We start from the raw sequence: 24,755 nt of genomic DNA on the forward strand, positions 1-24,755 counted from the left end.
TTGGAAAGAGGTTGAAGTTGATGATATATTTAGAATAAATCTCCTGGTAATCAGTGAGTTTTTCTTTGTGATTGATGAACATCTCCTTCGTCTTGTCGTCTTTCTTTATTTTCTGGCTTAAAAGAATGCGAGAAACTTGTAGTAGGGAGCTTTGGAGATAGCTTCTTCCAAGAGAGCTTTAACGCATGCCATCTACCTTATGGACAAGGAGAAAAAAAAGACAGCAAAAGATACAAAGGAGGAAAGTAACAAAACAATCTCTGAAAGGCTCCTTATTCTGACTGCTCCTGAAAACGGGAAGGGGGGCTGAAGCTGGGCAGCCGATCAAAACGAAAAGACAGGAGAATTGGAGAATCGCAAAGAAAAGAAAAATGATATAAATATATCTTTCTCTAGACGGGGCGCTGAAGCACGCGTGAGCCAGCAAGGGTGGGGAGAATTGTCTTTTTCATTCAGAGCAAGCCCGAACGACCAGCTGCCTTATAGTATTCCTAATAGCCTCATTAAATTTTACTCGCTAAAGTAATTAAAAATTATTTTTCTCTATTTTGGTTAGCCACTTTTTTAAAGTTCTCCTAACAGCCTCACCATTTTAACTATTCACTATTTCATTTAAATAATATTTTTCAGATTTCTTTATTCTTTTTATACAAGCAGCTACCATACACCTTCATTTTTATTTTTTTTGAATTACATGCACTCTTCATCTTGAGATTAGATCATTACTAAGAAATTCACATAAGTTTTCATTTGTTTTTCAACCAAAATAAAAAAAATAAAAGATAAATGAAAGAACCACAAAGTTTATGTCAGGGACAAAAAAAATTCATGTCCATGAAATAAAGACATCATCGTGTGAGGGAGATGGGAGATTAGAGAAGAAAATGAGATAAAAAATGAAAAAGTGTGATGATCATGTGGGAGAGAAATGATAAATAAAATTGATGAGGGAGTTGGCGAGTAAATATTACTCATCAAAATTGATGAGTATTTTCACTCACCAAAACTTTTTGGTTAAAGTGGTGAGGCTGCTGGGACTAAATTTTTAGTATTTTCATCAAATTAACTCACCAAAATAGTTAAAAAATTATTTTAGTAAGGTTATTAGGAATGCCCTTGCAGAAAAATAGAGGAAACCTATAAGGGAGGAAAAAGGTCTCCTTTCGGTGGGTGCAATTTGAAGGGAGCTGAGAGAAATTTCTTTGAGATGATTGTTGAAATGATTGTTAAATGTTCTTTATGGATCTACAATTAATTGCTTTGAAATGGTTTTTTGTTTTGAGATAATTCATACGATTTTTTTTTTATATATTAAATGCCTAATTGTATAATTTGTTATGTTTCGAGAATATTTTGAATGCATAATCAATTTGCAACTTTAGGGATGTCCTGATCAGTGATGATAGATAACTATACGAATAGAGGACTTTTTGCAAGTCTTCACAATTACAATTGCAGGTCCTTATAATTCAAGCCCTTCAAAATTTTCATTTTTATTTAATATTTTAACATTTTTTATGAATTCAAACTTTACCTAGTACTTAAAATATTTAACTAAAATAAAAATAAATAAATAAAAGATTACAAAGTACGTTTAAACTCGTAACCACTTAAATTATGGGTTATCTGAAAAGTATCTAAATTGATGATATTCTAATAATAGAGAGAAATTTTTTGGAAGATTTGAAAATTTGGGATGGAGGTCCGGTGTAATATTTATGTCCTATTGTACTGCAATCAGGTTAGGGTATATGAGTGTAGGGGATGGCCTCATTTATTCGAGTAGGTGTTCGGACAATTCAAGCAAGCGGAGCCTTTCCTTTCACTCATATATCTATGTCCAATTGTAATGCAATAAGATGAGAATATTGCACTGGATCTTAATTCGATTTTTTTTTTTATTATTTTTTGGCGGCTTAGAGAAGTAGACAAAGTTGTTTTCCAATAATTCTTGGATTTGGGGGCATGGGTTTGCTATAGTTGAAGTGGAGCCTAGGTATTATTAGGTAACGATGAATTTGTGTAGTCCAAAAAGGAGGTTTTAGGTCTAATATTAATATATTCCAAACAATTTAATGTGTTGAGCCTGTCTATTTGGGACAAGTAGGTCCTTCAACCTTTTTTTCTTTTAAACCGTTCAAACAATCTAATTTAGGAGATTAAATCTTAATTGGATCGAAATCATTTATAATTATCTGTTTAAATTTAAAAGAATTCGATCAAGTGATTATAAAACACGACTTATAAAACCTATTTAACCAAATAAGTAGTTGATCAATTCAATTTTTATTTAGCAAAATGCATCCCATAAAAAGGTCATATTTCAAAATGACGGCCCAAATTTTTTCAATTTAAAACAAAGAATAGCAGACGCAAAAACCAAGAGACGTACACGTGTTGCAAGGAAGTGGTGCTGGACGCAGCATGATATTCGGATCTGAGTGGGAAGCCGACTATAGTTTAAGGAAGGCTTACATGGTTTTATCAAGGAAAGCTGTTTTGTTTTGTTTTGTTGTGTTGTTCTTTTCTAATCATACTTATTAAACTACTGACAACTCGTGACAGTCATTATCTTTGTCACGTTGACCTTATTGATATCCCCATCCAATTTTATCGAACGCCCCGAGAATCAATTTCAGCTTTTAGTGAAATTAATAGATATTTTAGTGAATTACATGTATTTCAATTTATATATATTGGGTTACGGTAAGGGGTATCGTGAATGAATATGAAAACAACATATTTTTATTTTATAATTATTTTATAATATTTTTGTCGTATGCTCCGTTTGTTTCGGCGTAAAATGATTTCCAGAAAATGATTTCGGTATTTTACGGTGTTTGATAGGGGCGAAAATAACGGTCAACGAAAATCATTTTCGGTTTGACCGTAAAACTTTCTTTTATTTTTGGAAAACGATTTACGATTTTTAAAACCGTAAATCGTTTTCCAAAATTATATTCTTCGTCCTTACACGCACGTTTGATATCTGACTGTCCAAATCCTACAATAGTCGGTCGTTCGAAAATAGGCAGCACCGGAATCCGGCATTATCAAGTCATTGGAATAATGCCGGTGTTGGAATCCGACCACCGGAATTCTGCCGGTTGCCGGAATCCGGCCGCCGGAATACCGCCAGCCGCCGGAATCCGGTTGCCGGAACACCGCCGGCCGCCGGAATCCGACCATGGACAGAAACCTGCCGGAACCCGGCCTGATCTGACCGGATCCGGCCACTGATCCGGCCGGATCTGACCGGATCCGGCTACTGATCCGGCCGGATCTGGCCCAAATGGCCGGAATCCGGCGGGATCTGACCGGATCCGGCCACTGATCCTGCCGAGATCCGGCCAAAATGACCGGATCAGGCCGGATCTGACCGGGCCAGGAGGTGTCCTGTCGGAATCCGGCTATTTTGGCCGGATCCGGCCAAACATGTTCGCCGGATTCCGGCGACGGCGACCAGTCGTCGCCGGATTCCGACGACAGTTGCATTTTCACTTTTCGTAATTTTTTCGTGCGAACCAAACGTCGAAAAATATTTTCGAGAAAATAATTTCTTTTGAAATTGATTTCGTCGAAAATATTTTACGACGGAAACCATTTTATGTCGAAACAAACGGAGCAGTAGTCTCAATTAGTATTTGATTTTTTTTTAATAATGTTTAATTCAACTCTTAGCTAAGAATGTTATGTTAACATTGTAAAATAATTATAAGAAAAAAAAATAATGTGATTTATAGTCTTACTCATATAAAATTTAAGATATAAAAATTATCATTTTTTTTTTTGCTGTTATTTTTGAAAAATAGCGAAAAATTATTTCATGGACACCAATTTATTAGGGATGTGAAGAAGGAGGAGATTTTGACAGCTATCCACACTGGGCCCCACCATAAGGTAAAGGGTTGTTGTACTCATGTTGTGAGCTCGTAGTGCAACAGTCAAATCCCAAATTAAAATAATTTTCGACACTTTTTTTTTTTTTTTTTTTTTTTTTTTTTATAGTGGTTATTTTTGTTTTGCCTCTATTTTTAAGGGTATGGCACTATGTGTTTACATTCTGCACAACACGTGCACAGTCACAATTATTGGGTAAGAGGGTTGTTTTTTAAAGAGTAATAATTCACTATTACCTAAATATACAACTTTTCACCACCTTGTCTATATGGCAAGGTGGTCCCTCACCTTAATTTATTTTTAAAAAATAAAAAAACTTAAAAGAATAATGATTCACTGTCATCTAAAGATACAACTTTTCACCACATTGCCTATGTGGCAAGGTGGTCCCTCACTACTTTTTGAATTTTTTTATTTTTTAAAAATAAATTAAGGTGGAGGACCACCTTGCCACATATGCAAGATGGTGAAAAGTTGTATATTTAGGTGGCATTGAATCATTATTTTTTTTTAAAAAAAATAAAATAAAATAAAATAAAAATAAAATAAAATAAAAAAAAAAAAAAGAGAAGAAAAGAAAAGAAACCAATCATTTTTGGAGAAAAAAAAGGTTGAAAATACCACATTAAAAGCACTGAATTTCTCCCTCTCAATGTTGAGCATCGGACCGCACTAGTACGGAACAGTTCCAAATCACAGGCTCCTGCTGAACATATCTCCGTATCTTCAATTCCTCAAACACTGATTTACCAAACGATTATTTGTTTACTAGATTTTCGATTAAGATAACATAATTGCTAATTCAGTTGCTTAATCATCAAACTTGTTCGCTCTTTCTTAGATTTGAATCTTTTCTTTTGGCTCTGTTTACTGTTTAGTACCGCGATAGTGGCATTGACTTGAGAGTGAGAAGTGGAAGATGAAACTGGCGCCGAGAGAGGTTGAGAAACTCGGTCTGCACAATGCCGGATACCTCGCACAGAAGCGTCTCGCTCGTGGCTTAAAGCTCAATTATATTGAAGCTGTGGCTCTCATAGCTACACAGGTTCGTACGTTATATGCATATATATATATATATATGTATGTATGTATGTATGCGTCTGCTTGTGTTTATATCGAGTGAGCTCTAGATTTGCTGAATTAGGTTACAAGCATGCAAATCGGGGTGTTATTTTTAAACATGAAAATTACAATTTGGTGTTTTTCACTCTAACTTATGGTTTGTTTGAAGATTTTGGAGTTTGTTCGCGATGGTGATAAGTCGGTGGCGGAATTGATGGACATAGGGAAACAACTTTTAGGAAGGTATTTATTGTGAATTTTATGTATATATACGCATAAATACGTATACGAATTACTGCTTTAGGATAGTATGACTCTGAATTTTGTATACTTGTTCTTCTTGATGTTCTTTGTTCAAGGCGTAGAATTGATTTATGGTTGCTTGTTTTAGGAAGGTGTTTAATGTGAATTTTATGTATACATACACATAAATACCTACATGGATACTTGTTTTAGGATGTTATGGCTTTGAATTTCATGTGTTAATCGTTCTTCCTGATGTTTTGTGCAAGGCTTATAATTGATCCATAGTTAGTTGTTTTGAGTATTGATGCAATGGCGAATAATCGGACGTGACGACTTATAGCATCTACATGTTGCCTTTGTTTTGTGTGTTAACAGGAGACAAGTTCTTCCAGCTGTACCTAATATTTTGGATGCTGTACAGGTATAAGGCAATTAAGTTCTTAGTTAGTATTGAACCCCTCCAGACGAGTTCTTGAACTCATCTATAAGCAATGCATAATTTGTAACATGACACTCTGCCCCCCATCCTCCCCTGCAAAAAGAGAAAACAACCAAGAATCGATAAAGATAAAAAAAAAAAAAACAAAAAAGGAATTTTCTTCCAACTATGATTGAGCTAAACTGAATGTAGGTTGAAGGGACCTTTCCTGACGGGACTAAGTTAATCACCGTTCATGATGCAATTGCTAGTGAAAATGGAAATCTGGAACTGGCTTTACATGGCTCTTTTCTTCCAGGTAAGGGCTCACCTTGAATTCTAAAGCTTGGAATTACTTTCTCTTGGGACTTATTTGTTCTTTATTGTCTGCTTTCAAAATTTCTGACCAGTAGAAGTACCTTATGGAGATTCTGAATCTTACTCCACATCGGCTGCTCTGGATATGGAATTTTGTGACCTTGCCTTTGAAATTGGAAAGAGGTTGAAATTGATGATGTATTTAGAATAAAACTTTTCATTAATGAAGATCCTTTACTGAGAAGTTAAATTTCCTAGGAATCAGTGAGTTTTTCGCTGTGATTGATGAACACTTCCTTTGTGTTGTCGTTTTCTTTATTTTCTGGTTTAAAAGAATGTGAGAAACTTGTAGGGAGCTATAAAATCTACTGCCTAATTTGAACCAACTACCAAGTTTTCCTTGAAAAGATGTGGGAATTTGAGCAATGATCTGGCAACTGTGTGGACACGAATAGATTCTGTTACTCGTGAGCATGGACTGTTCATTTTAATTTCAAAGTTCTTGATTAACTTCGTATCACATGGTTTAACACAATCGATCCCTTTACATTTCTGACGACCTTCCATAAAATTTGCTTGGTTTAAGCTCAATGTATTAACTTGCAAATTCTTGAGGCTTCTGCAAATGGAGTTGAAGTTAATAAATAAGTTTCTTTGAGTATGCACCATGTTTAGTACTGAATGCAGCATTGCTGAAAGAGATTTCTTTCCTACAGTTCCTTCACTAGACAAGTTTCCTGGGGTAGAAGATAATAAAATTCCTGGTGAAGTAATCTTTGGTAATGGAAATATTACGCTTAATCATGGGAGGAAAGCAATAATCCTCAGAGTTGTCAACACTGGAGACAGGCCAGTTCAGGTGTTTTCATTTAATCTTTTAACCTGTTACTCCTTATATTTGTGGGATGCTCTTCTTTTTCCCTTTTGTTCTTCTACACTTATCTATAGTTATTCAGTTAGCAGTCATCCACTTAACTGAAATCAACTTCCTATCATGTTTACTTGCAACTTCAGGATTTGATGATGAAAATTGTACATGTTTCCTGAGTTATAGTACTGAACTTCTGTGATATTTTAATAAATAAAATAAAATAAAAAATTGCTTGGAATATATTTTGATTGACTGACTGGGCGGCTATTTTTACTTTCCATGTTCTTTGGAGAATTGATATCCTTTCCGTAGTGTGAAATTGGTTTTTATAACTTACATGGTCAATAGTCAATTTTTTGCTTATTCATAGTTGGAGGATGTAAACAGTTTTCAAGCTCCTCAGTAAACTCAAAAATACCTCTGAGATATGGTGTTGCTGGCATACAGCTGGTACTATTGAGACTTGAGACTCACTGGAGAAAAAACCATTTTTACCGAATTAGACATTGAATGCTATGTGCACTCACACACAACACACACACACACACACACACATATTGTAGAAGTAATTTTTAGCAGTCACATAAGATATAAGAAATTCTAAGATTCTTGCTGTATAGACTTATTTTGCTTTGAGTATAGATGTCTCGAAATATTGATTGACATGCTCTGATGTTTCTAACATGTCGCACGGGTCAACATCTCATGTGCATTTTCTTTCTCTGGTTAACTTTATGGAAAAGATAAGAGTATTTCTTTTAATCATTCCGCACTGTTTCAGGTTGGCAGCCACTATCACTTTATTGAGGTGAATCCGTACTTGGTTTTTGATCGATGGAAAGCATATGGCATGCGCCTGAATATACCAGCAGGGACAGCTACACGATTTGAGGTAGCATTTTATTTATTATTCAATAGAATGCAACTAAACTTTGTTCTTTTGTTCATCTTCTGTATATCAATATTCTGCCTACATCTTTGGCTTTTTATGACTCCACATGTAAGTAACAATTTACCGAGCATATATATATATATATATATATATATGTAGTTTTTATTTTATTTTATCATATTGTAACTAAAAACTGTTTCTTTTTTCCTCTTAATACATCAATGGGCTTAAACATGTCCAGCTCTTTGACTAATTCACTCTATGCATTATTACTGACAATTTGTTTGGCCAGCCTTACTTACTTATCAAAAAAAAAAAATTTGTTTGGCCAGCCTGGGGAAACTAAAAGTGTCATACTTGTAAGCATTGGAGGTAAGAAAGTGATCAGAGGAGGAAATGGCATTGCTGATAGTCTGGTTGATCATGCTAAATATGAGACAATCATGGAAGCCGTAACCTCGAGAGGTTTCAAAAGTCTGGAAGAAACAAATGTTAGGTTAGACCTTCCCCTGGGGCAATTCCGTACTGCTTGTTTCATTTCTGTTTTGTTATATCAGTAGGATTGCTTGAATAAGTAAACATATTCCACTTAAATGATAAAAGATATATGGAAATGCCTTACCTCAGAACTGATTTTGTAGTGAAGGTGTTACCGGAGAATATTCTGCTTTAACCAAAATAATCTCTCGTGAGGAATATGCCAACATGTATGGGCCCACCACAGGTGACAAAATTCAGCTTGGTGATACCAACTTGCTTGCTGAAATTGAAAGAGATTTTGCAATTTATGGAGACGAATGTGTCTTTGGAGGTGGGAAGGTTATAAGAGACGGAATGGGCCAGTCATGTGGGCATCCAGCAGCTGACTCTTTGGATGCTGTGATAACAAACGCTGTGATTGTTGATTATAGTGGAATCTTTAAGGCAGATATAGGTATCAAAGACGGTCTTATTGTTTCCCTTGGGAAAGCAGGCAATCCAGATATCATGGATGCTGTATGTCCAAATATGATCATTGGGGTAAAATCTCTTCTCACAGTGCAGACACAGTGTTGCCCACCATGTTAATTGCACACACTTACACCTTCTTTTTAATAATCAGGTTAACACTGAGGTTATTGCGGGGGAAGGAATGATTGTAACTGCAGGAGCCATAGATTGTCATGTCCACTTCATATGCCCTCAATTGGCATATGAAGCAATATCAAGTGGTGAGCCACCCAACTGGGATAGTGCTGCTGAAATTTTTGAACTTATCAATATTTATCTACTGATTTGTGTCTGTATCTGTGTAAATTGGCAGCTTAAATGTAGATGAGAAAAGTCGGAAAAGCGTAATCATTCTGTCATGCTAATGCTACATCTGGCACTGAGCTACTTAAGAATTATTTTATTTTTTACTTTTTCATGCGCACCTCTTGAAACTCAAAATCTTGTCATTCGTAGTGGTCCACCATATGTTTTATGACTTTGAAAGAACCCTTTTAAATGCTCCCAATCATTATTTCAACTTAAAACAAGCCTTAATTGTTATTGTAGCCCTTTCATTCTAAATCTTGAGAGGAGGGAGACCAAAAGATCACAGAAAACAGGTCAGTGAGAGACCCTTCAGATCATGTTTAATTGAATTTGTCCAGATCAAACTCAACATGGGCTCCATCAATTCAATATGATCAAACTCAATTAAATAACTTGTTTGGAAACAGAATCATACATATTTGAGCAGGTTGCGCATTATTATCATTTTTTGTTACTTGGCATGTTTATCTGAACTATATTTTTGGTATCTAGAGTTCATGACTCTGTCCCTCGGCAATCTGAGTAACCTCTGTGCAATAAAATTAATTGTAAGGAATATTTCTCTGTAACGTGTCATGATTCCTTTTTACCAAAACTTCTCGTTATGTGTAGGCATAACAACAGTAGTGGGAGGAGGAACGGGACCTGCTTTTGGAACACGTGCAACAACATGTACTCCAGCACCATCACAAATGAAGTTAATGCTGCAATCAACTGATGACCTGCCTCTAAATTTTGGTTTTACTGGGAAAGTATGCATAATTTTTGTAGACTTTATGAATCTTTCTCTCTCTCTCTCTCTCTCTCTCTCTCTCTCTCTCTCTCTCTCTCTCTCTCTCTCTCTCTCTCTCTCTCTCTCTCTCTCTCTCTCTCTCTCTCTCTCTCTCTCTCTCTCTCTCTCTCTCTTCCTTACATACGTTTAAGGATAAGCTTTTCAGTAGTCATTATATGAATGAGTTGCTAAAATTTTGAACTCTGAAGGTTTTTCCGCTTGCTCTTCCTCCCACCCCTTTTTCCATCCTTATTTTTTCTTATACCTTTTTCTGTAATTCCCTTTGTTTACTTAGGGGAACACTTCCAAACCTGATGGGCTACATGAAATAATAAGAGCCGGGGCGATGGGACTGAAGCTGCATGAGGACTGGGGAACTACACCTGCTGCAATAGACAATTGTTTGACTGTTGGAGAACAATATGACATCCAGGCATTTTTTTAAATTGTATCTTTTTTCCGGTTATTTTAAACATTTGAGTACATCACTAACCAGCTTTCTCCATTTCTGTTGATTTTGACAGGTTAATATCCACACTGACACCTTGAATGAATCAGGATTTGTAGAACATACTATTGCTGCATTTAAAGGAAGAACTATTCATGCCTACCACAGGTACAAGTTGCATACTGACCCACACCACCAAAAAAAATTGGCATTTTTTTTTCAGTCTTCTATCACTCAATTGCCTACCATTTTCATTAGATACTATGTTTTTTTTTTTAATGAAAAATAAATAAAAAAATCCTGGAGTATAATCCAAAGTACACTGTATTTATTCATCTGAGCAAATTTCTTTCATGAGGCTACATAAAGGGAAGTTTACCTATAGAGGAGTAAAACTTTCTTGATAACAAAGGCCTTAGTTGCTTTGTTAAAAGTGGCTAAATTGACATATTGGCCCTTTTGGTCATAGGAGTACTTCCCATACTTTCAATACTAGCCATAAGATTTTTACATAATGCTGTCTATCCTTCTTAAGCTTCAACTTGTCATGACTTGACACTAATTGATTTCAGCTCACAATGAGTTCATCTACTATCACTTTTTGCCTTATTTTTCAGCTTTTCTAGCTGTTGATATTTGTCCTACTTCTTTGGTACCTTGTGGACAGTGAAGGTGCTGGCGGTGGTCATGCTCCCGATATCATCAAAGTATGTGGTGTGAAAAATGTCCTGCCGTCATCTACAAACCCCACAAGACCTTTTACTTCCAACACTATAGACGAGCATCTTGACATGCTGGTATGAGAAGATAATGGAAGTATTGATACAGTATGCATTATGGATGTCTGATTCTCAATTTGGTCTGCATACATACAGATGGTCTGCCATCACCTTGATAAGAACATTCCAGAAGATGTAGCTTTTGCTGAATCAAGGATAAGGGCTGAAACAATTGCTGCAGAAGATATTTTGCATGATATGGGGGCAATTAGCATTATATCTTCTGATTCACAAGCTATGGGTCGCATTGGAGAGGTCCGTAATTCCTTTTTCTTTTTCTTTTTTTGTTTGGTTAGATTTTTTTTCTTCCCTCACATAGTTCTGGTTATGCGACTTTGTTGATGCTTGCAATTGATATTAGAAAATTCTGTCTGATTACTTATCATAAAAATAAATAAATAAATTATCTGTCTGATAAAACAGACAGCCAAACATTAAAACATCATGACATGGTAGCTTGACTAGATAGTGAGCATTTCAAGTTATTGTAATTGATGAGAAGACAGCACCATTTTTTAAAGTAACTAAGAAATCATCTTTGAAATATGGAGACGCGCATGGGTGCAGATACGTACACTCAACATGACGCTGGCACTTAAACAAGACAAATCCAACTTAGGAGTAGAACAGGGACACTTGATGCTAAAGTGATGTGTTTGTTGCCGAAGTCTATTTTTGGCAATTTGTGATATTATAAAGGTTGCAACTATGGAATATTAAGCATTGTTTTGAGTGCACACTAACCCATGAATTCTTCATAATGTTTGTTCTTTAATCTTCACTTTGTTTCTGTGGCACATTTTTTCGCATTTGTTCTGATGTCTATAGTTAACAACTCTGCTAATTTTATTTTATCTGAAACTTATCTGAAGCTCAGGTCTCACAAACTCTTTTCTTGCCAGGTGATAATCAGAACTTGGCAAACTGCCCACAAGATGAAGTTACAAAGAGGACCGATTGACCCTAGTGGACCAGACAATGACAACCTTCGTATCAAGCGATACATCGCTAAATACACTATAAATCCTGCAATAGCTAATGGGTTTTCTCAATATGTTGGTTCAGTTGAGGTATGACAGTTCAGATATCTTTGAGCTTAATCCCAATGTGAGCTGCAAAAAAGTATAAATATGTAACTACATTATTTATTAAGAGTCCGTTTGGCCTTACAATTTTGCTGGTCAAAAAGGTGTTTTTAAACAAAATCGTAGAAAATATCATATTTGGGAGTGCGTTTGAAAAAGAATGATTGTGACAAGGTTGTATGTTTTGAAAAACTCACAATTTTAGAAGTCAAATTTCTATTTTAAAGGCCGAACCGCAATTTTACCAAACGCTTAACTACGTTTTTAAAAATCGCGTTTTCATTAACTGCATTTTGAAATTGCTATTTTTTAAATTGCACATTTTGAAACCGCTAAACCATTCATACCCTAAGTTATATATTTCATGGATGAAATTCAAAATGGGACAAAAGCATAGTGCCCTTACATTATCATTATACTTTTATCAGTTGGTCCCACCATAATATCTCCAATATGGAAAAATCCAACCAATTCGCAGTTAATTTATATTTATACTTTCATCATAGCATCTAAATATAGTTGACTGCAGTCTTATTATTCTGTTAAATCTTGACATTGTAGATGGCTTGTAGGTGGGATCCATTGGGTTCTAGATGATCGATTAAAAGTTTAACATTGTAACTGATATTAATGTAGTGGAACAAATATTTTTCCCTTTCATTATATCTTTTGTTTATGCAGGTTGGGAAGTTGGCCGATCTTGTTCTATGGAAGCCGTCTTTCTTTGGGGCAAAACCAGAAATGGTAATAAAAGGTGGTGCAATTGCATGGGCTAATATGGGCGATCCAAATGCTAGCATTCCCACACCTGAACCGGTAAAGTTTGCTATTACATCTTTATTCTGGAGCATCTTATGTGACAGATTTGACAGGCATCAATTATAAGCATCCTGCAATTGTTTTGATGTTGTTTACATAAATGAAATTGAGAGTGTTGGAATATTCTCATTGTTGGGTTGGAACCTTAACCTGCTACTTGATCATAATTCTGAGTCTGAGGTGATGGCTGTGATCACCTCTAAGCGTTCTTCAAAAGTCAACCTGCTTAGAGAATTCTAAACATTAAAATGCCTAACATACTTTTCTATGGTTAGGAAATTTCATTTATATGCTCTAAAGAAGTTTATAAATTACATCTGACATCAGTTCCAGTAGTTCTGCTGGGATTAGCACAGAGAACCCAGGATAAATGGCATCAAGTTCCTTTCTTAAGACGAGAATTTTTTTCAGGTAATAATGAGGCCTATGTTTGGAGCATTTGGCAAGGCTGGAAGTTCTCACTCCATTGCTTTTGTCAGCAAGGCATGGATCTTTTCTCTCTCGCCCACATTTTTTCCTCTCTTTCTTCCTTCTAAATAAGTTGTGACATTTAATTTCCTTCTCATTTCTCCTTACAAACAGGAAGCTTTAGATAATGGAGTTAAGGCCGTGTATGGACTCAACAAGAGGGTGGAAGCTGTGGGCAATGTTACACGACTAACCAAATGTGACATGAAGCTCAACGATGCCCTTCCAAACATCACGGTGGACCCTGAGACATACACGGTGACAGCAGATGGCGAGGTTCTTACCTGCACTGCAGCCACCACAGTTCCTCTTTCTCGGAATTACTTCCTCTTTTAGGTGTTGGTAATATGTCTGAGCCTCAATCATTTTGTGCTTTAAAACAAAGTTGCTAAACTGAAAACAAATCATGCTCCTTCGAAAATAAATGAAATAGCACTTTCCTAATCGAGGCCCCTTTTACTGGACGCCTCTACCACATTAGAACACTTGCGCACTGGCAAATGCAAAACTCAGTGCTCCCTTCACAATTTGTTTTTGGACCCAATTATAAGTGGCCTCCACCACTTGATTTGTCATCTCAGTTTACCGTTCTTTTTAGACAAAAAGTTTGTAATCTTACTTTGGCTCCGAATAATTTGTTTCTCGATGGGTTCAATTATGCTGTGTCCCGTGTGCGCCACTAAATGTGTGTCATGTTTCATCTGCCACTACTAGTGTCATGTCTCAGGCCGAGGCTTAAAATGATCGAATTTGGCTGATTGAAGGAGATTTTGTGTGAAAAAATAAACGGTGGAGATGGGATGATTGAAAGAGAACTCCAGTTATTTTTTTACTTAAAACAATCTTTACTAGTACTTTTTTTTAAGGAAGATCTCTAAGAGTTTTCGCACTAGAGACGAGCCAAATTCAATCACAAAAATGATCTTTTGTTAGTATTTGTTGTCATCAATATTTTTTATTTTATTTTAATGTTACTGTAGCAATCTACACATTTCCCAATTCCCATATGATAAATCCCTCACCTCTCTGACCTAGAGATTATGGTGTGTTTGGGTATTGAATTTTTAGAATTAGAATTGAATTCTAATTCTATTTACAAATATCGAGGTAAAAAATTGTGTTTGGGTGTTGAATTTTGAGATTGAAAAATATTATATTTTAATAGTAAGAAATGATTGGAAGTTTAAAAAGTTGTGTATAATGATTGGTATTTTAAAAAGTTGTGTGAAATAATAATTTAAATAATAATAATTTATTATATATTGATTATTTAATTAAAAAAATAAATAATATTTTTTAAAAAAAGTAATTGAAATCAAAATTAAAAATTTTTAAAAAAAAATGAAGGGGTGGCTGCCGGTTGGCAGCCACCCCCAGGCAATGGGGGTGGCCGCGCGGCCTCCCCCGCTGGCAGCCACCCCTCTGTTTTTTTTTTTTAATTTCTTTTTTTTTTATTTAAATTATTAATATTTTTTAATTTAAATGTGGGACCCACGCATTTTTTTAGTCAACTTTTCCTGCGCGTGGGTCCCACCATTAATCTGAAAAACAGCATTGAATTTTCTCAAAACTCGGGTCAACATTCGGGTTTTATGCGGGTGGGTGGGTTTTAAAAAAAATCCGAATGAAATAATTATTCCACTCGGTTGTCAAACAGTTCATTATGACCATCTGAAGTTCAATGAACCAAACAAAGAAAAAAAATTTGGAATTTTTTTTATCCAAGTAGGCATATGCACATGTGATCGTGAAAATGTAGTCTCAAGAAGTCTTTAGTTTGTTTTTTCTAATGTTTTTTTTTTTTTTGGCCTTTTAAATTATTTAATATCCACGTCATGGTTTCCACATTTTTTTTTATTCGAAGGCGACGGGGCATGGTGAAGGTCAACAGTGATGGCTTTCGATTACAATAGGCAATTATAGATGACAATTTCTCACCAAAAGAAAAGGAAAAAAAAAAAAATATATATATATATATATATAAAATATGGAGCAATGTTTTTAAATAATGTAACAATATATACACCATTAAATCTTTAATATAATTTCGATAATGAAATAACTCTCTATTTCACTTAAATGACTTACGTGCAAGTCCTTATTTCACTTAAATCTGTAATAAGCCGACAGGATTCTTACGTGCAAGTCCTTGAGGCATGCATGATTAGCAAGTCATCTATATGTGTGGACCCTTGCACATGTACACATCTGCACAAAAGTTGGCTGAAAGTTTGAAATGAATGGTTTCCACCATATGAATAGTGATCGTTACTTTTGGCAGATGGTCCAAACTTTGATGCACAGCATAAGGAATTAGAATAATTTCTAGGACTCGAAGTCATTACTTTATCATATGAAATGGTACAGTGAGGAAAAAGAAAGGGAGAAAGAAGAAACCATTTGTTGATGGAGAGAGAGAGTAAACAATGTAAGTAAATGTTTTTAATTAATCCCCTTTAAGCCACGTGAATCAAAGAAAAGTGGAAATTATTTTCTAGTAACGGATAGGCCTAGAAGGCTGCTTGCTTTCCTGCCTGCCTGCCTTTTTCTTTTTCTTTTCTTTCTTTTTCTTTTTTTTTTCTCTATCTGGGTTCCTTTTGTTTCCCATGGGAATGAAAGACCACAATGAAAACTGCCGTGATTTCACTTGAACTTCGCAATCTCCACCAAAACAGGCGACTCTTGAGCATAACTTAATGAAATATCGAACTAACATGACATGTTCAACCATACTTTGAAGTGCGGTTAGACATACGGTGGTTTAATGGCCATGTTATCAGCGTGGCAACAACCAACAAGTGAAGCTATAACAACCTAGTTTTAATTGCCAGTTATAAGGTGTGGGGGCAGTGTGGACCATATATGAATAGCTAGCTCTTCCTTCTTACTTTCAACGACCACGTCTACACGAACACGTCAAACCAATCATCAACTGCCACATGTGTCACATATATCACATTAATATTATTATTTTTTTAAAAAACAAAAAACAAAAAAAAATTAGAAAGGAGTCAAAACACCTTCTATGGCCTGTCTAAGGGTAGCCCCAATGATCATTGAGGCCCTTAAGGGTGGTTTAGCTACACCAAATGACCAATTGAAGATGGTCGAAATCATCCCTAGCATTTGGCCATTTGGAGGAGTTAGGCGAACCACTTCTACGACATTGGCCACTCCAAATCGACAATTATGACCCCAAAGACTAATGAGCTTTTGAATTTAAAATTAGATTTGGTTACACTTTCCTTGTTGGTTGAGTATAGCTTTTGATCTCCACCCGTGACATTGGAATAGGAAGTCATTATAAAATGACAATTTGGTCTCATGTCATTGGATCCTTCTCCGGTGTCATTGGCCTCATGTCAAAAATTTAAGACAGCTCATTAATACTTACCATAAAATAATCATTTTAATTTTTTCTTCATACAATATAGGATGAAATCTTATTTTGTTAAATGATTTGAATAAAAAAAAAAAAAATGAACACATATTGATCCAATGCACGGAAAGAAAAGCATAAAGACAAGTAATGATACCTTACCTTACATATTTAGCATTGGAGGTTGAAGTAGCGGAAGAAAGAAGGGCTACGAGTTGCCTATATTGTTCCTAAAAATAATTAACGGTAGATGTCGGAGGTACAGGTGATCCGGTCGGATGCACAACTGTAGATAGAGCATGTCTGCATGTGTGGATCCTTGAGAGAAGTGCGGTGCGTTGGGTTTTCTTTGTTCTGGCTTGGGCTTCTATTAAATTAAGTAATATTTAATAAAAATAAATAAATAGATCTGACATTATTATTATTGTATAGATGGATGATGGATCTGCCTGCCTATCTCAGTTTTTTGACCAAGTAAAGATCTCTCTATCACATAATTTTATTTAGCAGGTTTTAAGCATATAAAAAGGAATCTGACAAGAAAAAAAAAATAGTAACGCAGTGATAAATTCACCTCAAGGATAGATCTTCCACGTGACAGCCTTTGTGCTTTGTGAAGGTGTCAGTATCAAATTGGTATAAATATGGTTCACCACCCGGCACCAGGAGTGCACAAGCGATGCGATTATTAATCGGAAATAATCAGTAATTACTAATAACTGTTAATCAAAAAATTAAAAATAATTACAACCGATTTTTATTATTATTATTATTATTATATATATATATATATATATATAGCTGGACAAGTTACCCTGCTGTTATAAGAAATAAAATAAAGTTACAGAGTCCTAGTTGTTAGAGATGAAAGTCTATTGCAATTTTTATTCATTATAATTTATATCCAAGGCCAAACTGAAGATTACCTGCATACCATCGAAGTATATTTATCAGCTTTAGAGGAAAATCTTGAATTTTGTTCTTTAAGATGACTGACCTTTGTAAGCACTTGATCTCATCTGGCGCCTACACACTTTTATCTGTTTAGTTTGTTTAGATAGTTTGTGCCCGGTAGAGCCATGTTTGGAGATTGCTGGGCACTTTTCCTTTTATTCGGTTATCATTTTTTCTCATCCACCTTTCTTCTCCTCTGCTATGCATTTCCTCTCTGTCTTCTTCTCCGATTTATTTGACGAATAAGTTCCTTCTTTTTCTTTCGCCTATCATTTTCATGGACTTAACTTGCCGTTCAAAAAATTGAAAAATTCAACATATATGAAAACTGATTATCCGGTTAATAACAGATTTAAAATAACCCCAATAACTTATGGTTGGTAAAAACTGCAACCAACCTACCAGTTATAGTTATTGAAATAAAAATAACCAAAAATTCCAATTGCAATTATAAACAAATATTCGCTACGACAGTCGATTGTATACCCCAAACAGGCGTGTCTTTCTTTTATATATATTTTCGAGAACGGTATAATTTTTCCAGCACATGTTATACGACTTTTCTTGCAAGTAAAAGCTCCTTTCAACGAAAGCAATTGCTATTTTCGCAACTCACACGCTCCTCCACAAGCGCGTTTCCAAGGCATTCTAAAGAAACCCCGTGGATCATCATCGTCCATGCACGGCCACTTTCCACCCAAAGCAATGGTGTTAATGAGACTACTCGCCCGCAACACTTTGGCATACGTTGATTGAACCTCCTGAGTCGTGAAGTCTCTAGGTACACTTTAGACACGTATGCGCATATATAACAATTGGACAGTCCGTCCACGCTCCCATGTTTGCGAGTCTCGTTGCATTTCCATACCAGAACTGACAGAACACCTACAAAATAATATAATAAAAAAACCTCTTCAAAGCTCGTACTCCTCGTCTGCTGTTGTCAGTTCCACTACCGGGCTTCAACAACTACTTCTATCAAGGCAAGTAAATAAACTCACACGACGCCGTTTCATTCCTCCTTGCCAATATCAATCAACGTCCTCACTCCTCTAGTTCATAAAGTCTACCTCGGCAGCTGTGAGTCAAAGACCTATTACACGCACGCAGAAATGCTTACGGTCAATCCGGCCGGTCCTTCGAAGTCTGGCGTCGCCAGAGGGATCTTCCGGCGAACTCCGGCGATCTCCGGGGAGAGCCCCAGAGCCCGGAGGTCCTGTGTACGGGTCAAAGAGAACGGGTCAATCCGGGCAGTGATCAGCAGTGGGGACAAGGCTTTGGAGGCTGCGAGTCCATTGGAGAGCAAAGAGAGTAATGGGTCTTTGTTGTCTTCGGGAGGAGGGATCGAAGTGAGGGCAGTGGTGACGGTGAGGAAGAAGATGAAGGAGAAGATCACGGAGAAGATAGAGGACCAGTGGGAGTTCTTTGTCAACGGGTTTGGCAAGGGGATTCTCATTCACCTCATAAGCCAAGAGATTGATCCCGGTTAGTAGTCTTTTTGTTTTTTGTTCTTTCTTTAAGTAAAGGATTTTTTTGGGGGGCTAGTGATCATCAACGGTTTTTTGTTTTTTCTTTTGTTTTTTTTTTTTAAAAAAATATGAATGAATTTCTATTAACAAACAAAAGAATACAACACTCTCTAGCACATCAGCTAGAACACCAGATGCAATAAGCATGCTGTCCAACCAATGACACGTGATCATCAATGTTGTCGTTTCTTTCATGGGTGTGGCCGTGTGGAGGATTTTCATGCAACAATATTTGGAGTAGGTGGCCCTTTGGGTTTGTCTGAACAACGGCTAACAATACATAACGGTGTAAGAAAAGCAAAAACGGAAGAAGGCTGTCTGACATGTGTTATAGTGGGATTTTCATGTCTTTATCTGTATTTAATACTCTAATCTTTTTCACTAACTTTTGGTTTGTGCTCATCACATGTTTGAAGGTCCTAAATTTTTAGCAGCTTATACTCACCCATCGTCTATACGAGGGATCTATGGTTCCAATTGTATTATTAGTAGTTTTTCATTGGCTTTTATGGAAGGGGAACAATATTGCTACTTTAATGCAGAAATTCTGGTTTTCTTTTTTCTTTTTTCTTTTTTCTTTTTTCTTTTTTCTTTTTTTCCCACCAAAAAAAAAAAGAGAATATTAATGTTATATGTCATTCTTCTTTTTTGGTTTTGTCAATGAAGCTGAATAATCTGCCTTTTACAGATACCAATTCAGGAAAGAGTGTGCAGTCCTCTGTTAGAGGATGGTTGACGAGGCCATTGAGCAATCCCCACATTGTTGAATATGCTGCTAAACTCACTGTCCCGCATGACTTTGGGTGTCCTGGCGCTATTCTCCTTACAAATCTTCACAGCAAGGAGTTCTACTTGCTGGAGATTGTCATTCATGGCTTTGATGGAGGGCCCATCTTCTTCCCAGCCAATACATGGATCCATTCACGGAAAGATAATCCTGAAAGTAGAATTATCTTCAAAAATCAAGTGAGAACTGTGTAATCTGTATGTCTCTTGTGTTTCCACAAAATTTTCAATGCTCACACATAATTACATTGTTGTGAACAGGCATACTTACCATCACAAACACCACCTGGCATAAAAGATCTTCGACGTGAAGACTTATTGAGCATTCGGGGTAATGGGAAGGGTGAGAGAAAGCCACATGATAGGATTTATGATTATGATCTCTATAATGATTTGGGTAATCCGGACAAGGATGAAGATCTTGCTAGGCCCGTACTGGGTAGTGAGGAGTGGCCTTATCCAAGGCGCTGCAGAACTGGCCGGCCTCCAACAGGGTCAGGTATGCTGTTCTTTCGAGTGTGTTTGGTATTGTGATTTCGAAGATTAAGAGTGCGATTTTAAATCAATTCACAGATTTTGTATCGTTTGCGAGTGCATTTTTAAAAAATTGCTATTTGAAAACGTAAAAAAATCGGCGTTTTCAAATCACATGCAAGAAGATGCATTTTTATAAGCACGCGATTTTAAAGGCTAAACTGCGATTTTGCCAAACGTTTAATTGCATTTTTTAAAAATTGCGTTTTCAAATCGTACATTTTGTAATCGCAAACCCAAACGGACCCTTTTAAGTGTTATTGTGCAATGTTTTTGTGATGCATTTTCTCCTTTAGTTAATATTAATTATGTTTGTGTTGACTTTGGTGGAAATGAAATAGATCCACTTTCTGAGACCAGGATCGAAAAGCCCCATCCAGTGTATGTTCCTCGAGATGAAACTTTTGAGGAGATTAAGCAGAATACTTTCTCGGCAGGAAGGTTGAAAGCCGTGCTTCACAACCTTATACCATCTATTGCTGCGACATTGTCAAGTTCGGACATCTCTTTTAAGTGCTTTTCTGATATTGATAAGCTATATAATGATGGTTTTATCTTGAAAGAGGACGAGCATAAAGATTTAGTTGAGAATCGGTATGTGGGCAAGATGGTGAAAGAGGTTATGAGCATTGGCCAAAGGTTGTTGAAGTATGAAACCCCGGCCATTATAAAAAGTTAGTATGCTTGTTCTTCTACCTCTGTCTTCTTTCTAGTTTTGTAAGAAAGCAATTTGTACTTGCACTTGTATCTTACAATTACATCACATATAAAAATAAAATAAAAAAATTTCAGATTGAAAACATCATTTATTTCTTGCACCTTATGTGGTTACTGTATCCAGGAGATAGATTTGCTTGGTTGCGAGACAACGAATTTGCACGTCAGAGTTTAGCTGGGGTCAATCCGGTGAACATCGAGCTTTTGAAGGTAATACTAAAACAGCCTGTTATCTGTTTTCTTATATAATTTATGTTTATCAGTCATTTATTGGGAATCCTTAAGTTGGAAGTATTTGCAGGAATTTCCAATCCTCAGCAAGCTAGACCCTGCCGTCTACGGCCCTCCAGAGTCAGCTCTCACAAAAGAATTGATAGAGCAAGAACTCAACGGATTGAGTTTGGAAAAGGTATTGACATCTGCTTGCTTTATGATATCTGGATTTATATACTCTCCTCTTTCTTATATATATGATGATTCATTTCGTAGAATGAGGCATGACCATTGTTTTTGACTGAGAAGAAAAAGGATATTTTGATATTCATGTGTGTCTTCTGTTTTTTGTTTGCCAAGGTGCCTAACTTTATCCGTAACAACTTCATATTTGTAGCGCACCTAAAATGCGATAAAAACAAACATGAATTTTTCAATCAGGGCATATCTATCCCGTAGTTTTTGTCTTTATATTTCTAGTGTTTTACCAAACTTTTTTACTATAATTGGTCTTTCACATTTCTCCTTAAGCTCGAAGAAAAAGATTGAGCCAGTATGCTGCACTATTTTCTTTTTCATTATTTCACTCCTTTACTATTTTGAAAGACCAAACCAACTATGGTTCCAGAATCCAAAACTGAGTATGACATTTTTTTTTTCTATGGAAGCATTCCTTTCTTTCTATATATAAATATATGTCTGCCTCTTTTGCCTCTCTAACTCTTCCTGTAAAACATCTGACAATACAGGCTATTGAGGACAAGAGACTGTTTATACTCGACTACCATGACATGCTTTTGCCTTTCGTCAAGAAGATTAACTCTTTGCCCAGCAGGAAAACTTATGCTTCTAGGACAATTTTTTTCTATACCAAGACCGGTTTTCTGAGGCCTATAGCTATTGAGCTTTCACTTCCCCCAACGCCTTCCTCACCTCGAAATAAACATGTTTACACTCACGGGCATGCTGCTACCACGCATTGGACCTGGAAGCTAGCCAAAGCTCATGTTTGCTCAAATGACGCTGGTGTCCATCAACTAGTGAATCACTGGTAAAAAGATGAAATCTACAAAGTTTTAGATTATACTATATCAAACTAATTTTGATCAAATTGAGATTATGCGGGAACCTATTGTAGAACTGATGTTGGGATCCCATTATCAGAATTAGAAACCTTGGTTAGACAAAAGAAATGGTGCATTCACACAGATTCTTTACTTGCTTCATAAAGGAAGATAACATATGAAGACTGCTAATCTGTCAGCGATTTGTGTGTTCAGGTTGAGGACTCATGCTACCATGGAGTCTTATATAATTGCAACTCATAGGCAGCTCAGTTCAATGCACCCCATTTACAAGCTACTCCACCCTCATATGCGCTACACACTAGAAATTAATGCACTTGCACGGCAAGGTCTAATAAATGGAGGGGGAATAATTGAGGCTTGTTTCAGTCCAGGAAAGTATGCCATGGAGCTTAGCTCTGCAGCCTACAAGAGGTTGTGGCGGTTTGACATTGATGCTTTGCCAGCAGATCTTATTCGGAGGTAGGGTTCTCTAATCAAATGAACACATTAAAACACTGGATTCTCCTGCGCTTTTAAATACGCCCTCCTCCCTCTAGTGGCTTAGTCTCAACATATCATCCCCATTTCCATAGTTTGTCTACTTTATGATTGTTAAAATATTAATTAAATGATTAAATTCATTCTTTATTATCAGCTTAAGCTTTTGGGATAAGTGATAATTTGATATGATATTAGAATAAAGGTCTCGAGTTTGAGCTACACGTGGATGGAAATGTTAGAATATTAATTAATATTGCCAGCCTTCCGGAAGAGCAAACAATATAGTTAATGCTTGTCTTGATTTCAGGGGCATGGCAGTGGAGGATCCGTCGATGCCCTGTGGTGTGAGACTTGTAATTGAAGACTACCCTTATGCTGCAGATGGCCTCCTAGTATGGTCGGCAATTGAAGAATGGGTAGACAATTATGTCAACCATTTCTACAGTGAGCCAAATTCTGTCACTTCTGATCTTGAGCTCCAAGCCTGGTGGGATGAAATCAAGAACAAGGGTCACCATGACAAAAGGAATGAGCCCTGGTGGCCTAAACTGAATACCAAGGAGGACTTATCTGGTATTCTTACCACAATGATTTGGATTGCTTCTGGTCAGCATGCAGCTATCAACTTTGGGCAGTACCCGTTCGGAGGATATGTCCCAAACCGTCCTACCCTTTTGAGAAGACTCATTCCACAAGAAACTGACTCTGATTATGAGAAGTTTATTCTAAACCCTCAGCATACCTTCCTATCTTCCTTGCCGACTCAACTTCAAGCGACCAAGGTAATGGCAATTCAAGACACCCTCTCCACTCACTCTGCAGATGAAGAGTACCTGGGTCAGGTGAACCGGCTACACAGCCATTGGATCAATGATCATCAAGTTTTGAAAATGTTCAATAAATTCTCTGCTAGACTAGAGGAGATAGAGGAGATAATAAATGAAAGAAATAAAAACAGTCATCTTAAAAATAGAAGTGGTGCAGGTGTTCCCCCCTATGAACTGTTTCTTCCCACTTCCGGGCCGGGAGTCACGGGTCGCGGAATCCCCAATAGCGTCTCTATTTGATGACTTTAGCTGGTGTGAAAGGTTTACTAGGTCCTCATCTCGTAGTTATAGCCATCTTTGGTGCTTACTATTGCTTTGTCAAAAGCCTGTAAATCTAGGAGTTCTTTATGAATATTCTATTCTCCATTATAAGTACATCTTTTCAGCTTGTGTTTTTGGTAACTAAGATATAATCCATTTCATTTCATAGGACGCTATTCCCTACTGCGAGAGCTCCCTACTTAATATGTTGTAAAATGCACAAAACCAAGTAAAAGAAAAATGTGGGAGCAAGAGTATCGGTTTTGTTATGCTTTTCTTCAAGAGGGGTAGGAATATCCATGTCTGTCATGAGGATACTTTTCAGCCGATTTGCTGATTTCTAAGGGGAATTTGGGTGTAAATTTGTGTTAAATCACTATTTATCTTAATGCCTCTGTCTCGTTTGGGTTGCGGAATGGAGTAATTATTCTTACTTCTTAATTTGATAACAACACATATACTTTAATTGGAATTGAAGTAAAATTATTAGAAAAACTTCACATTATTTCTTTTAGTTTTTGCTAATACAAAAAAGTTAATTTAATTTAATTATTTAACTAATAATCTATCATTCTTTCTCATGTGAAATATTTGTATAAAATTAAAATGA

At 36.3% G+C, this 24,755-nt stretch overlaps 2 protein-coding genes across 2 annotated transcripts; both read left to right on the top strand.

Moving 5' to 3' along the window:
- Nucleotides 1–4,510: 4,510 nt before the first annotated feature.
- Nucleotides 4,511–14,035, top strand: LOC133864965 (urease). The gene is made up of 19 exons (XM_062301421.1): nucleotides 4,511–4,620; nucleotides 4,779–4,945; nucleotides 5,132–5,205; nucleotides 5,584–5,629; nucleotides 5,840–5,945; nucleotides 6,661–6,803; nucleotides 7,597–7,707; nucleotides 8,040–8,203; nucleotides 8,349–8,727; nucleotides 8,810–8,918; nucleotides 9,619–9,758; nucleotides 10,074–10,211; nucleotides 10,303–10,394; nucleotides 10,894–11,023; nucleotides 11,102–11,260; nucleotides 11,908–12,075; nucleotides 12,772–12,906; nucleotides 13,321–13,392; nucleotides 13,492–14,035. Exons 2-19 carry the CDS (start codon nucleotides 4,820–4,822, stop codon nucleotides 13,711–13,713), a joined length of 2,514 nt encoding a protein of 837 aa, XP_062157405.1. The 5' UTR covers nucleotides 4,511–4,620; nucleotides 4,779–4,819; the 3' UTR covers nucleotides 13,714–14,035.
- Nucleotides 14,036–18,680: 4,645 nt separating this feature from the next.
- On the top strand, nucleotides 18,681–24,272 carry LOC133864971 (lipoxygenase 6, chloroplastic). The gene is made up of 9 exons (XM_062301431.1): nucleotides 18,681–19,195; nucleotides 19,928–20,205; nucleotides 20,287–20,524; nucleotides 20,901–21,233; nucleotides 21,401–21,486; nucleotides 21,578–21,685; nucleotides 22,239–22,540; nucleotides 22,770–23,036; nucleotides 23,365–24,272. Exons 1-9 carry the CDS (start codon nucleotides 18,823–18,825, stop codon nucleotides 24,122–24,124), a joined length of 2,745 nt encoding a protein of 914 aa, XP_062157415.1. The 5' UTR covers nucleotides 18,681–18,822; the 3' UTR covers nucleotides 24,125–24,272.
- Nucleotides 24,273–24,755: the final 483 nt, after the last annotated feature.

The sequence above is a fragment of the Alnus glutinosa genome, chromosome 1 (genome assembly GCF_958979055.1).
Source record: "Alnus glutinosa chromosome 1, dhAlnGlut1.1, whole genome shotgun sequence".
NCBI classification, from domain to species: domain Eukaryota; kingdom Viridiplantae; phylum Streptophyta; class Magnoliopsida; order Fagales; family Betulaceae; genus Alnus; species Alnus glutinosa.